This window comes from Aplysia californica, unplaced genomic scaffold (genome assembly GCF_000002075.1).
Source record: "Aplysia californica isolate F4 #8 unplaced genomic scaffold, AplCal3.0 scaffold00270, whole genome shotgun sequence".
In the NCBI taxonomy this organism is placed as follows: domain Eukaryota; kingdom Metazoa; phylum Mollusca; class Gastropoda; order Aplysiida; family Aplysiidae; genus Aplysia; species Aplysia californica.
Genome location: NW_004797540.1, coordinates 218556 through 232416, shown reverse-complemented (window position 1 = coordinate 232416; position 13861 = coordinate 218556). Strand labels below are relative to the sequence as shown.

Below are 13861 nucleotides of genomic sequence, written 5' to 3'. Positions count from 1 at the left end.
GTACTATCCGCACTGTGCACAGCACTGGGAGAGAGGTATTGTAGGGCCAATATTTTAGCCTTTCACGTCCCCAAAACCTGACTAGTTTTGGGCGCGACTTTCTGGCCAGTTGGTGGTGCACGGGCAGCAGTTTTTCCACGTGCACTGATGAGTACAAACAAGATCGACTGGAGACTAAATACTCAACGTGAGAAGAGAGAGCGTCAGTCCTAGCAGTAACAGAGACCACACACAGCAGTCGCCGGGCGCCCGGGGACCCACGAGATCTGCGCCGTTGGAAGTGAAAGGTAACATAAGATAAAAACTACAGTATCACCTTAAAGCTTGTTCATTTGTCTTGCTTTCATGGAAAAAAATACCCTTCCATCTTCAATAGAAGTGGAGATATTTTGGATTGAAAGAGGTGGGGGTCACCTGATTTAAGAGGTAACATTAGCGAAAAAATGGCCGCCAAAGCCTGGAAGAGTCCATGGAGACTGTAAATTTATATTTTTGTGCCTTTAATCAACGTTTTCGGTGAAATCCTCAAAGGAATATGTTTGTAAATGGACATAAAAGGTGTTGAGCCAAAAAACAAAAATTTGATAAAAATTGCTAAGCAGGGAGAAAAGTGCAGTTTTCTTCGATTTCATTATTTTGACGAGAGCCTGATTCCACCACGCTGCCCCACATACTGTTTTTCTATTGTAAAGCGCCCAGTGCTCTTTAATCGAAGTTGTGCGATACACAATTGAAATTACCCCCCCCCCTTCTTTTTGTGTTTGTTGCTCTCTTGTAACACTTTCTAATCTTCGGTACTTATGTGATCTAATTGTGTTGCAAGTGCCGTAAAATGCTTATTATAATGCCTGCATGTATCATTATCCTCACCATCATCGTATTTTCCCGTACATCCCCAGTGGGAAGACAGGCGTGGCATCTCTCTCTTCGCCCCCTGCCAGTCCCCCGTCCTCCCCCGTCCCTCCTACCCTCTGGCCACTAGGGTGAGCACGCTAGACATCCCACCCACGGAGACCTACGACCAGAGGGTACGAACCTGGATCTCCCAGAGCACGCCCGAAGAGGAAACGCCACCGTCGCTGACCCTGATTCTCAATCTGGACACGACATTGGATCCCGGAAGTGAACTTTTCGTGGACAGAGACAGGAAAACTAATCTGGGAGCTTTGAGTCATCAGAGGAAGAACTCATTCTGAGAGAGAGAGAGGGAGAGAGAGAGAGAGGGGGGGGGGGAGAGAGAGAGAGGGGGGGGGGGGAGGGGAGAGAGAGACAGAGAGAGAGAGGGGGGGAGAGAGAGACACACACAGAGAGAGGGGAGAGAGAGAGAGAGGGGGGGGGGAGAGGGGAGAGAGAGACACACACAGAGAGAGGAGAGAGAGAGAGAGAGAGAGAGAGAGAGAAAGAGAGAGAGAGATTTTTTTTAGAGTGAGGACATTTTGAATCAGAGAGAGAGAGAGAGAGAGAGAGAGAGAGAGAGAGAGAGAGAGAGAGAGAGAGAGAGAGAGATTTTTTTTAGAGTGAGGGCATTTTGAATCAGAGAGAGAAATCTTTTTGAGAGTGAGGGCGTTTTGAGTCAAACGATGAGGGCACTTTGGGTCAGAGAGAGAAATCTTTTTGAGAGTGAGGGTGAAAGATGTGCTGCAAGGAGTGAGGCCAAAAATCGTACATAACAAGATTATTCACTCAGTCAAAAAAGTGTTCGCGGAAGTCCGCGCATTGCTTCAGATGGCGCTGCAGTCTTTGTTTTGAAGCTCTCTTTCGTTTCTCCAGAAGAAGAAGAAGAATAGCACAGTTTGTTAGCTTCACTTGTATTGTTTTCGCTCAAGAAGGGTAACAGAACTCCGTTCCCAAATTCCGAACTTTTTCGAAGAGGGCGCCACCATATTTGGAGGACACTTTTTTAAACTGGTTCAAAGAGAGGAGTGGGTTATCTTGTGATGTACGATCTTTGGTAAAGCATGAAACACTCATCGCTCGTCCCAATCATAAACACCTTCTACCCCGTGCATCCAGCCAGACTGGCAAAAGCGGGTGCTCTGGCGGGTGCTCTGGTGTGGTTTGCTTCTTCTTTCCTATCAAACGTCTGTCTTCCTGATCTCTCCTCCTCCTTCTATTTTGTGTTTGTTACTCTCTTGTAACACCTCTAATCTTCTGCACTTATATGACCTTATTGTCTTGCAAGAGCCGTAAAACTCTTACTAAAACTAAAACTGGCAAAACCCTCTGGTTTGACACGACCTCTCGGCTCGTCGAGACATTCAACACTTGCACACCCACTCACATGGCAAATTTTGCCTTCTTCAAAAATAGCCAGTAACGTGTGGCCTATACAGAACGATGCGTTTTTTCGTACTGCCTGGACAATACTAGACAGTTGTTGTACAAAGGATCTGTGATTGACGTACAAAGGAACAAGAACTTCCATACAAAAGAACAGTGATTGAGGTACAAAGGAACAAGAACTTCCATACAAAAGAACAGTTATTGAGGGTCAAAGGAACAAGGATTTCCATACCAAAGAACAGTGGCTGAGGTAGAAAGGAACAGTGACTGCGGAGGAAAGATGACTGGAACTTGTTTATAGCGATGTCTGTGTTTATGATGAAATCACATTTCATTTGTTAAAAAAACAACACTTTTAGAAAGGAGCGTTATATCATTTACTTTGTTATTCTAACATATGTTTCACTTTTGTTGCTTTTTTTTTCAATCTGAAATTTAAAAGGATTAATAACGATGTATATTATATATACTACTAATAAATATGAAAATTCGTCTTAATGATTGTGTGTGAAAGTTCGAAATAATAATGTTAATAACAATAATAATAACAACAACAACAACAACAACAATAATAATAATACTAATACTAATAATAATAATAATAATAAGGTAAGGGAGGACCCCTCCTTTACCTTATTTAGGCCACTGTGGCCTAAATAAGCCAAACCCCCTCCCTTACCTTATTTAGGCCACACATGGCCCAACTAAGCTACCCCCCCCCCTCCCTTACCTTATTTAGGCCACGTCATATGGTAGATTTCTTGAACTAACCGTGGATTCGGAAGGTCGAGATTCTACTGATCCTTTTATTTAGTGCGGGGGATTATTTCAAAATAGAGGATGATACTAAATGAAAAATAGACCAAGGGTAAGAGTTGTATGTGTGTGAGTGTGTGTGTATGTGTTTGTTTTGTGTGTTATTGTGGTGAGAGAGAGATCTAGAGAGAGAGAGTAAATGTAATAGTGTGTTTGTGTGTGTGTGTGTGTGTGTGTGTGTGTGTGTGTGTGTGTGTGTGTGTGTAATGTGTGAATGTTATTGTGTGCATGAGTGTCTATCTCAGTTGTACGGTCCAAATGTACATTATTTTGTTGAGAATTTTACATAGTACTCAACTACAAAACACCTTTATACAATGTCACAGAAATATTCTTTTTGTGCTTATTGAGGTACAGTACAGGGTGATTTTACCTGCAAGGATAATTGGACAAAATGGACAATATCTTTATGCTATTGGTTATATTTAGACAAATCCTATATCATTCTCTTTTTTTTTTTTCTTAACTGCTCAGGGTTATTAAAGAGTAAGCCAACTAGATCAAGGTAGTAATTTCGGATTCCTAATATTATGGGCATTCTTAAATTTTTTTAACCTGTCTTTAGCGCTTTTCTCAACGTAAAACGGAATCTTAAAAAAACAACAACAACAACATTGACCTTATCTTTCTTTTTCAAAGTATTGTGCATACATTTGTGTGAAACTATTCTATGCTTTCAAGTACATGAAAAAAGCTAATAAAGTCAAGCAAAATGTTCTTCAGAGACATAGATCTAGTAGTAGGCCCACTGGAACATTTTATAAACCGTGAAAAGATTACCAGAAAATAACAAAATTATCTTATGATCTTCACTTGCACTTGCAATTTTTTTAACAAATTATAGTCTAGATCTACCTCATTATCTTTTTTTTCCACATTTTTCTTCACTATTCATGACCACTGGCATGTATTGTGTTCAGTTATTATCAAGGAAGTAGATAGGCAGACCACAGGGTCTATCGAGCCAAAAGGATAGGTGGACCCCGGGGTCTACCTAACAAAATGCTAGGTTTTAGGATGTGAACCCCGGAGTCAGCGTAGTGAAATAAGTAGATCTAGGTTTAACTAAGGATCGGTGGACGCCGGGGTCAACATAGTGAAATAAGTAGATCTCAGTTTATTTTATAGTAGGACTGGCGGAGCCCGTGGTCAATGTAGTGAAATGATAAATAGATCTAGGTTTAATTAAGGATTGGTGGACCCTGGGGTCAACGTAGTGAAATCAGTAGATCTAGGTTTAATTTTAAGGATTGGTGGACCCTGGAGTCAACGTAGTGAAATTAGGTAGGTTTAAGGTGGACCCCAGGGTCTACCTAACGAAATACTAGTTAAGTTTTAGAATGGACCCTGTGGTCACCGCAGTCAAATAAGTAGGTTTAATCAAGGTGTCCCGGGGGTCCACCAATCCTTAAACCTTTCTTATTCCTCTACGGCTATGGTGACTCTGGGGTCCACCAATCCTTTTAAAATTAAACCTACTTATTTCACTACGGTGACCCCGGAGTCCACCTGTCCTTAATCCTAGTATTTCGCTAGGTAGACCCCGGGGTGGGGGTGGGGGGGGGGGGGGCACCTTAAACCTGCTTATTTATCACTATGTTGACCCTGGGGTCCACCAATCCTTACTTAAACTTAAACCAAACCTTATTTCACTACGGTGACTCCGGGGTTCACATCCTAAAACCTAGTATTTCGCTATGCCGAACCCGGAGTCCACCTATCCTCTACAGGACTATATTATTAAATCAATTTTCAATTTTCATTGATTAGCATTTTTTTAAAATATTGAATCAGAGACTCGCTGTCTAAAAAGTCCACTGCTAATGCTATTCTTATCAAAGAAAATGGCACAATTTGATTTTATAACAATTTAGAAAAAAAGAGTATTAAAAATATCCAGAAAATAACATAAAATGATTATATATAGATCTAGATCATATTATATGTATTTTATTATGTATACTTAAAAGACTGAGCAGAGGCTTATAATGTAAATTCTGTGCTCTGCCATATGTGGCCTAGTAAATAAGCACTCCCAATAAACAAACTTTAACATAATACCAATAACCACATTATATGCCCAAAAATTGACAGTGGGTGCACGGAGGCTCTGGTGTGGTTTGCTCCTTCTTTCCTGTCAAACATCTATCGTCCTGATCTCTCCTCCTTTTTTGTGCTTGTTACTCACTTGTACTTATTGTGTTGCAAGTGCCGTAAAACTCTTCCTAAAACTAAACTAAAAATTGACAAGCGCCTGATTCCACCTCGTCATGACACAAATGACCTGTTTTCTAATCAGAAAACAAATTCAATGCTTTCCCTCTACGATGCAACGCCCCCCCCCCCCCCCCCCCGTATTTCATGTATTCATAAACAAACAGCAAACACAAAAGTTAAATGGAATATATATCATATGATATATTTTATTCATAAAGATTTCAAATGCATACATGTTCAATTCACAACAAATACAAACAAACAGGCCCAAAAAACAAACAAACAAACAAATAGACAAGTTTTAATTACAAGCACAAGTGCTGGACTATATCTGATCAAACATTTCCGACATGATCGCAGCCAAGCTGTGGATACAACAAGCTCAGCTTTAGGAACATGATGAAATCAACGCAGTGTGTACTTCTGTCAAATTGTGGAGAAAACTCAGCACGTCCTAATGAAGCTATAGTGAAATCAACACAGTGTGCACAAAAACTCATTGAAAAACTGAAACCTTGTGAAGAAAAGAGCCAAGGGACAAATTAAAGAGCCAAGGTACAAAACAGTTGAACAAAAAACCCACCCATAACCCATCATTGGCTGTTTGTTCTCTTCATCAGCAGCATTCACAGTTCACAGCATTATATTTACGAAAACTGGACAGTGTGTATATATAATATTATATATATATATATATATATATATATATATATATATATATATATATATAATCAGAAACCTTCTAGTTTATCCATTACGTATGAATAAACTAAATCTTCTCCATTAGCTACCTTCTGATGATTTTTCGGTCAAATATGTAGATGTACTTTAATGAATAAAGTACCCAAAAAACTCCCAATATCATCTGGCCTATGCATTTTAAATCAGCTCATTTCAATTTTTAAGACGAAAAATTGACGTGTCATTACATTTCTACAACATAATTTAACTTTTTTGGTAGGCATAAAATTTGCTTTGATTGAGGGCCAGTTCACAGATATAGTATTATTATTATAGGTAAAAGTTCTTTCAATTTATTTTCTTTGAATGGCAAGAATTTCTGTCTCATGGTTTTAATTCAAAAACAAATCTGGTCTCTTTATTTCGTTTTTACAAATGCAAGTAGACAAGACACATTTTACAGGTTGAATGTTGATACGACTGCATTTCAGCTATCTTGGCTGTTTGATTTAACTCTTTATCTCCGGCAAGCCGCTCCCCGGCTCGTGGTCGGAACTGCGTGCCAGTGAGCCGCTGACAGCAGACCGGGCACATTCTGTTGTGACGACTTCGACGTCAAATTACAATTCTTAGCGATTGTCAAAAACAGATCTCTTATACTGGAAGCTCATTTAATAGATGAAGAACTATCAAAATAGGTTTGCTAGTTTCAATTTAATGACCCATTTAATTACGTTTTTGTCCTTTTTAGACTTAGCACCAAAATTTAAGGGCCCCGGCGTAGTGGAGATAAAGAGTTAAATTTTGTTTCAAAGGACAGAAAATGGTGTAGCTTTGAGCTTTACACCTTATGCACCAACACACACACACGCACACGCACGCATACACGCACGCACGCATCTCGTCATTGAGTGGAAACAACAGTCAAAACAACAGTCAAACAAATCACAATTAAGAATTTTGGGCCCCCCAAAACCCAGTTACAATGGCTGCCGTGATAAGATATACAGTGACTATACACATTCAACCTGTAACCTGAAGCCTCTCCACCTACACAGGTGACCAGTCACTACGTCAGAATTACAAAGTTCTATCTGCTCAGTACTTCATTTTCAGAAATTGGACGTTCCAAAATGTTGAGTTTCACAACCTGTCAAGCTTTTTCAAATGTACTTCTTTGAATATCTTGATGGCGGCTCTGAATAATCTTACAATTTTGATAAAGCGGATAGAACATTTAATGGACTCTGACATCATGGTCGTACTTAATTCAAAATGGGCCCAAAATGTCCGACAGAACTCTGTAATTCTAAGGAAGCGCAGTATCGACATACAAGCGCAGTATCGACATACAAGCGCAGTATCGACATACAAGCGCAGTATCGACATACAAGCGCAGTATCGACACACACACACAGCTTAAAAGACACAAAAGTCTCTGGCCAAGCCACGTTTGTGCTCAGCTTCACATATACAATATATACAGTTCTTCTACACAAGTCATAGAGGGAATAAAGTCCAGCTCAGGCTACGGTGGCATCAAAATGTCCAGCTTTCTACAAAAACCTTTATAGTATGTAATATGAAGTGAAGCGGCTTTTTAAACGCTTCTTTTAGAATAATTTGTTGAAGTTTCAATTCACTTGACGGAATTTTTAAATGGTACTTACAGTTACAGTGAAGATTTAACGAAACTTCCATTGGAATCTTGACCATAAACCTACATCATTCTTCAGCCAGACAAAACCTTATAGTCAACGATACACAGTAACTCCGTGGCTGAAGTCTGAGGCCGATTGTGAAAATGTCCCAGAATGCAGCAGGAAAGTTTGTCTGTTAAAAGTTGTCACCCGGGCCAGCTGGTTAACCCTATCTGTACGCCCTGGGGTCATTTTGTACCCTCGGGGTTGTATTCTTCACATTTTAGAATATTTCTAGTGCAAAGATCTCTTTGAAAATTTCAGTATTTCTAAATAAAATCAAGAGGACACAGCAGACGACAGAGCGAATTGGCCAGACAACAGAGCAGATGACAGAAGGAATTGGCGAGACGACAGAGGGAATTGGCCAGAGGACAGGGGGAAATGGACGACAGGCAAAGATTAGAAATTGGCATCATGGATCATTTTGATTTGCCATTTATGAATTGATGAGGCTTTTAACAGTAACAACAAGAACTGATGATGTCAAAAACCAATAAGATTTTCCACTGGAATGTAATCTAAAGATAAGTGAGGTATATTTCTACTGATTATGACAAAGTATATATATATATATATATATATATATATATAATAATATAGAGCTATATTATATATTAATAAATTTATTGACTAACAAAAATGGTGTCTGAATCACAGTTCAGAAAAATGGAGCAGAATGAGTTGAATACTGTACCAAAAAAACCCAAAAAAACAACGAACAAAAAAAACAACAAAAACCCTGTCAGTAAAGAAAAAAGTTCTTTGATCACAGAAAAATGTTGGGACGGATACTAGAGCAACATTCCTTTGATCACAGCAGCAAGTATCATGCAGGAAATATCAGTTCAACATAATCTTCACACACAAAAACACTTTCTGCAGATACCCTTTCTTAGTTTAGCAACTGGGAGAAAAACTGAACAAGGCATTGAGCTGCATTTTAAGATAAAATTAGTATAACAATCACAACCATGTATTTCAAAACAAAAACAGTCACAACACCTAAGTCCCCTTCCCTGCCCCCACCTTCTTAAAGAAAAAAGTAAATAAAACAGACACCTAATTCGGGACAAGCAATAAGAAAATTCACAAACAATTTTAAAGATGAGGTTCTGTTCGCAGAGTGAAAAACAAGACATAAAGTTAAGGACGCTTACCAAAGTGGCAAGAAGGGATTAAAAATAACAACAACAACAACAACAACAACAACAAGTCCCCCCCACCCCCATCCCCACAAAAAAAGTGAAACACTTTGCCCTCACGGGACTCCAATTGGCGCCGGTGTGATATATATAGCGTTCGCGTACCGCACCTGTATCCTGGTCTGTGAGGATAAAGTGTTGAGCGCGCTGCGTGGGAGGAAAGTGTTAATCACATTATATCTATCAGTAAACACAAGAAGAATCAGGGATAAAGATATATATACGTATATATCGGAATAACAGTGTATCACAGTTTGGATAATCTTGGAGTTGACGAAAAAATAGTCGCTTCTGAGCTATAATATTTTATTTATGCAATTTATAAAGGTTGAAAAAAGTGTATAAAGAAATTTAGAGAAGAGTATAAATGTTAAAATACCAGTACTGTTTCCTGCATTTGTTTTTTATTCATATATATGTATGTAAATGCCAAAGTTATAGAAAATACCTCGTAGGTCTATATAATTTGATATGGGAATAAATACTTCACAGTTATATAAATCAATTCAATTTCCAAGGTATCCGTACCAGTACTATTTTCTGGATTTGTTTGTTTTCTAATACACTTGCAAAGCCATAGAAAATACCTGGTATATATTCTTACATGGGAATAAATATCTTAGTTATATACACCAATTCCATTTCACAGGTATCCATGAAGAGTGTTTCATATAGCCATACTGACAGAGACAACAAATCTTCCCTATGAAAGGACAAAAGAGCATTGTGAATCTGAGAGCAGAGATCAAAATCAGAAGCATAAACGCGTGGTTTACAAAAGTAAATACAAAACGTCATTGTTAAAATCATTAGTCTTTCAAGTTTTGCAAAATTCCCCAAAACAAAAGCTCTGGCATGACAGCAAATATATGAGCAGATTTCCTGATAAATAGTATAGTAGCAATGCTACGACAGTGAATTTGAGAATTATTTATGTTAAATGGAGCGCCTATAAAAATGGCAGCTTGCACTGTGCGCTTCCCAGGAAGTTGAGATTGTTTCAGAATGCCATCAGGTCTACTGGGGTAATAGTACAGAGATTGTAAAGCGAATAAATCTTGCTGTTGAGTGTGAATCTGCGCTATACAAATGCAATCTGATATTATGAAATGCATCGTGTAGCTTTTTTACATGGTCACATCATGCCCACTCACCCTCTTCTTACTCTCTATGCATTCACTGCAGTTTATAGAGCTGGCATGCCATACCTGCATGATATCCTTATTAAACTTAAGCTAGCCGTCGAAATGAAGCGAAAAGCAAAGCGATTCAATTTAATAAGGAAGGAGGTACCAACCCACACGTGACAAACATTTCAAAGCTACAAGGTCAAGGAGGATGAAGAGGTAAACAGTTAAAACAGAGAGACAGATACATGCTTGAAATAGTCTTCTTTTACCGTCAGTGTCAGTATGGAAATTACCATTTCTGATGACAATCCGTTATTTCACATAAAGACACCAGTACTGCTGTGCCAAGGCAGACCGACGTATCTGCAAATATTACATCTTCGTTTAAATGGACACCTATACCCATTCTGCATCTTTTGTCAAAGGCAGGAAGACGTATCTGCACTGCAAATAGGATATTTCACTATGGCAAACAGACGTAACTGAAAAGCCATGCCCATATTTCCAATGGCAGCGTGACGTAAATCAAAATCATAAAAAGTGCAGATACGTCGCTCTCCCTTGACACGGCAGAGTAGGATGAATGTATTTTAAGTTTGAAAATGAGTCAACAAACACAGAAAATGAAGAGATGGTTCTGATCAGACAACAAAGCTCAGACATTACAAAATGCAATGATTTTTAAAATTCTTACAAAAATAAAGTGGAAAAACAATGAATGAGCTGTGGTGAAGAGGCTTCTTATACAGATGAATCAACCTCGTCACACATGTGAACTGTGACGATGAATCTTAATGAACAGTTGCTATTGACGCAAAATGTGTACATGAAATAACCATGAATGATAAATTGTCCAAGGAGTCGAACATTATATTTATTATCACAGACCGACTCCTGCCTTTCATAGCAACCTGCACAATAATTAAGAGTACACAAACAATCATGGAAATCTTCTCTAAATCCCACAGTGTTCCACACAACTTAAGCACAATGCGAAACTTCATTACCTTGGAGAACTTACTTCAAACCATGAAACAACAACACTTCAGCTATCAGTACGATAAAACAATGAATTAACATACACTCGCTGAACTGTGGGGGGAAAAGGACAGACTTATGACTGTAAGAAAAAAAAGAAAGTATTGCATGATCCTACCCACAGAATGTTTGTTTTTTGCCACCGGACCAGAAAAAGAATAGTAACGTAATGAAAAATGAAAACGCCCAAGAAAAATGAGTTCCCCTTTGTCTACATGAAATTGAAACATCGACTCTGTACTTTTGTTTGGGCTCTGACCAACATTAGTAAAATACCCAGGAAACAGGCAAGCCAGTACAGCAGAGGGAAACAGAACACGGCAATTTTAGGTTTCCCAAACACAAACTAATGCAGAATGACATTTGAACTCAGCACAGGGCTTAGTCGTTGTTTGGTATTTCTTCCAACACTACTCAGAAACCACACTGGACTGGGAAGAAAGAAAAAAAATTAAATTCTTTACTTGCACACAATAAAGAGGACCAAAATCAAACAAGACCCAAACATATTCACAAACTTTGGACAGCTAATTTACACACACAGGTCACACCACACTAATGGCGGGTCATGCTTCAAACTCGTCATCTTCATCGTCGTAATCGTCTCTCACTTTCAAATCGTCAATTTCCGAGTAGAGGGAGTAGTCGCCGGTCATCTGAGGGTACAGACTGATGCTGCCGTTGTTCCTGCTGGCACTGTTCATGCTGATGCTGCCGCTGTTCCTGCTGGCGCTGTTCATGCTGATGTTGCCGCAGCTTTTCGCGTGCTTCAAGCCGACGGGCTGGCTGTTCTCGTAGATGTTCAAGCCGCGGACCAAACCTCCGGGATGCTGCTCTCCCCTGCCGCCACTGGTGTTGTGCTCCGCCACGAGACCCCCGCTGCCTCCTGTTTTGCGAAAGTTGGCCGGAGGGTCCACCTGGTGGGAGGATGACCAGGACTGACCACAGCTGTCCAGGCGGTCGTTGGGGTCCCAGGCCGAGTCCAGGCTGTTCCCAAGGCCGCTGGTGCAGCCTGTGTGCTCTACGGGGGAGGCTGCGCGGATTTTCTGGCAAAGACGATAAGTTTAGTTAAAATTAGTACGAGTGTTACGGCACTTGCAACACACACATATATATATATATATATATAGGTCAGGATACAAGTGCTGGAGATCATAGGTGCTTTTTAATTGATTTTTGATAGAGTAGGTGTTTTACAGCACTATCGACTCAATTGATCATAGGTGTAACTTGAGAACAACGTACAAAGAAAAGAAAGAGAGAGAGATAAGGAAGGACGACAGTTGTTTGATAGAAAGAAGTAGCAAAACACACCAGAGCACCCACCAATCAAGCAAATGGTGACAAGACACAGAATGTATTTGCTTGTGAGAGTTAGATGGTAGAACATGAACATAATGTGTATATTTCTATGACCTTTCATCACTTGACAAAAAGAGCGTAAAATACATGTAACGTAAATAACAAAACAGAGAGTCGAGAAGCGGCTCTCTCTTACCAGTTGAACCCTCCTTATACGAGCCACAAGGCCATCTCGTGATGGTCACTGAAACACTCAATGTAAAAAAAACCCCCCAGCAAACATAACTAAAGCCGAGCAAACCAACATTTTAATGATTTGATGCTGTTACAGTAATTCATAAAGTACAAATAAATTAATACTAAAAGGAAAATATTGAGTCTATGGGGCTTTTTGGACTGCTGAGAAACATACCCCCTCCCCCCCCCCCCAAACTTTTTTTAAAAATTATAAGATTGAAAACAGAAACATTAGTCATGAAATGGTGGTAAAAGTTTGTTTAAAAAAAAGACAATAATTATTCTATTTTGCTTTTCTCATTAGGTCTTGGTATACTAATTTCCTATCACTGCTTAAAGAGAAATCATCCAATAACACTAAATTATCACCACCAGCTGCTACATTTTGAACAGTTCACATTAGGATACCGTAAAACGAAAAGCAACATAGCGAAGACCACACCACATCCCCCTCCAACAGAAATGATTCCCAAAACAAGAAAGCAACATCCTTCTGTATACTTTTTACAAAATGTTCATTACATTCATGACACAATAGCCACGGCTTAAAAAGATTGCAGGAAAATCCTTACTTTAACAATGAAAATTATTGTAATTTTGATCCCAAAAAAGGATCCAAACGCCAGGAGAAAGCTATTCCCTCAACCAATCACAACAAACCAAAAAGAGGTCACAACAAACAAGATGCAAAAAGTGCATTAACCCTATACTATCCGTACGTCGTGTTTTACTGTCGTACCCATACCATGTGGGGAACTCTGTGCCACCACTTTCCAAAGAGGAAATTTACTCGTTAATCCGATCCATACGCTTTTCATAGCAGTTTGTCAACATGATAATTTGAGAAGTGAAACACTGAAAGTTTCAAAGAGATCTTCGCACTAGAAATATTCTAAAATGTGAAGAATACAACCCTGGGGGTACAAAATAACCCCAGGGCGTACGGATAGGGTTAGTAACAAACGACATAGTCTATGAATGAGATTGTCCATCTGATGAACAGTGGACTTCAATCTGTTGGTCGTTATTTTCTACCCCAGGCGTACGGATAGGGTTAAGCAGTCACTGCACCAAGTGAGAGAGTAGAAGAACCCAGTGTTAAAAAAATCCAACATGATCACAGCAGAGAAAAGAAACGGGGGTCACTGAATCAGCTTGTTTTGTGTGCATTGACTTAAGGTAAGGGTAAAGATGCATACTACATTCACAGCATTCAGTGGTGTGTGTGTGTGTGTGTGTGTGTGTGTGTGTG

At 39.4% G+C, this 13861-nt stretch overlaps 2 protein-coding genes and 1 long non-coding RNA gene across 3 annotated transcripts in view; 2 read left to right on the top strand and 1 right to left on the bottom strand.

Moving 5' to 3' along the window:
* Positions 1 to 1212, top strand: part of LOC101850090 — a gene marked incomplete at its 5' end in the record, with an annotated part of 2849 nt that extends 1637 nt beyond the window's left edge. The window contains 1 exon segment of the mRNA XM_013084058.1: positions 900 to 1212. Within this exon segment, the coding sequence (XP_012939512.1) occupies positions 900 to 1196 (297 nt within the window).
* Positions 1213 to 2203: 991 nt separating this feature from the next.
* On the top strand, positions 2204 to 2781 carry LOC118477883. Its single transcript, XR_004858676.1, has 2 exons — positions 2204 to 2401; positions 2446 to 2781. It is a non-coding gene; the product is annotated as an uncharacterized LOC118477883 (long non-coding RNA).
* Positions 2782 to 10524: 7743 nt separating this feature from the next.
* LOC101849851 (trichohyalin) overlaps positions 10525 to 13861 on the bottom strand; it is a gene marked incomplete in the record, with an annotated part of 75546 nt that continues 72209 nt past the window's right edge. Inside the window, 1 exon segment of the mRNA XM_035970463.1 lies at positions 10525 to 12116. Coding sequence (XP_035826356.1) covers positions 11637 to 12116 — 480 coding nt within the window.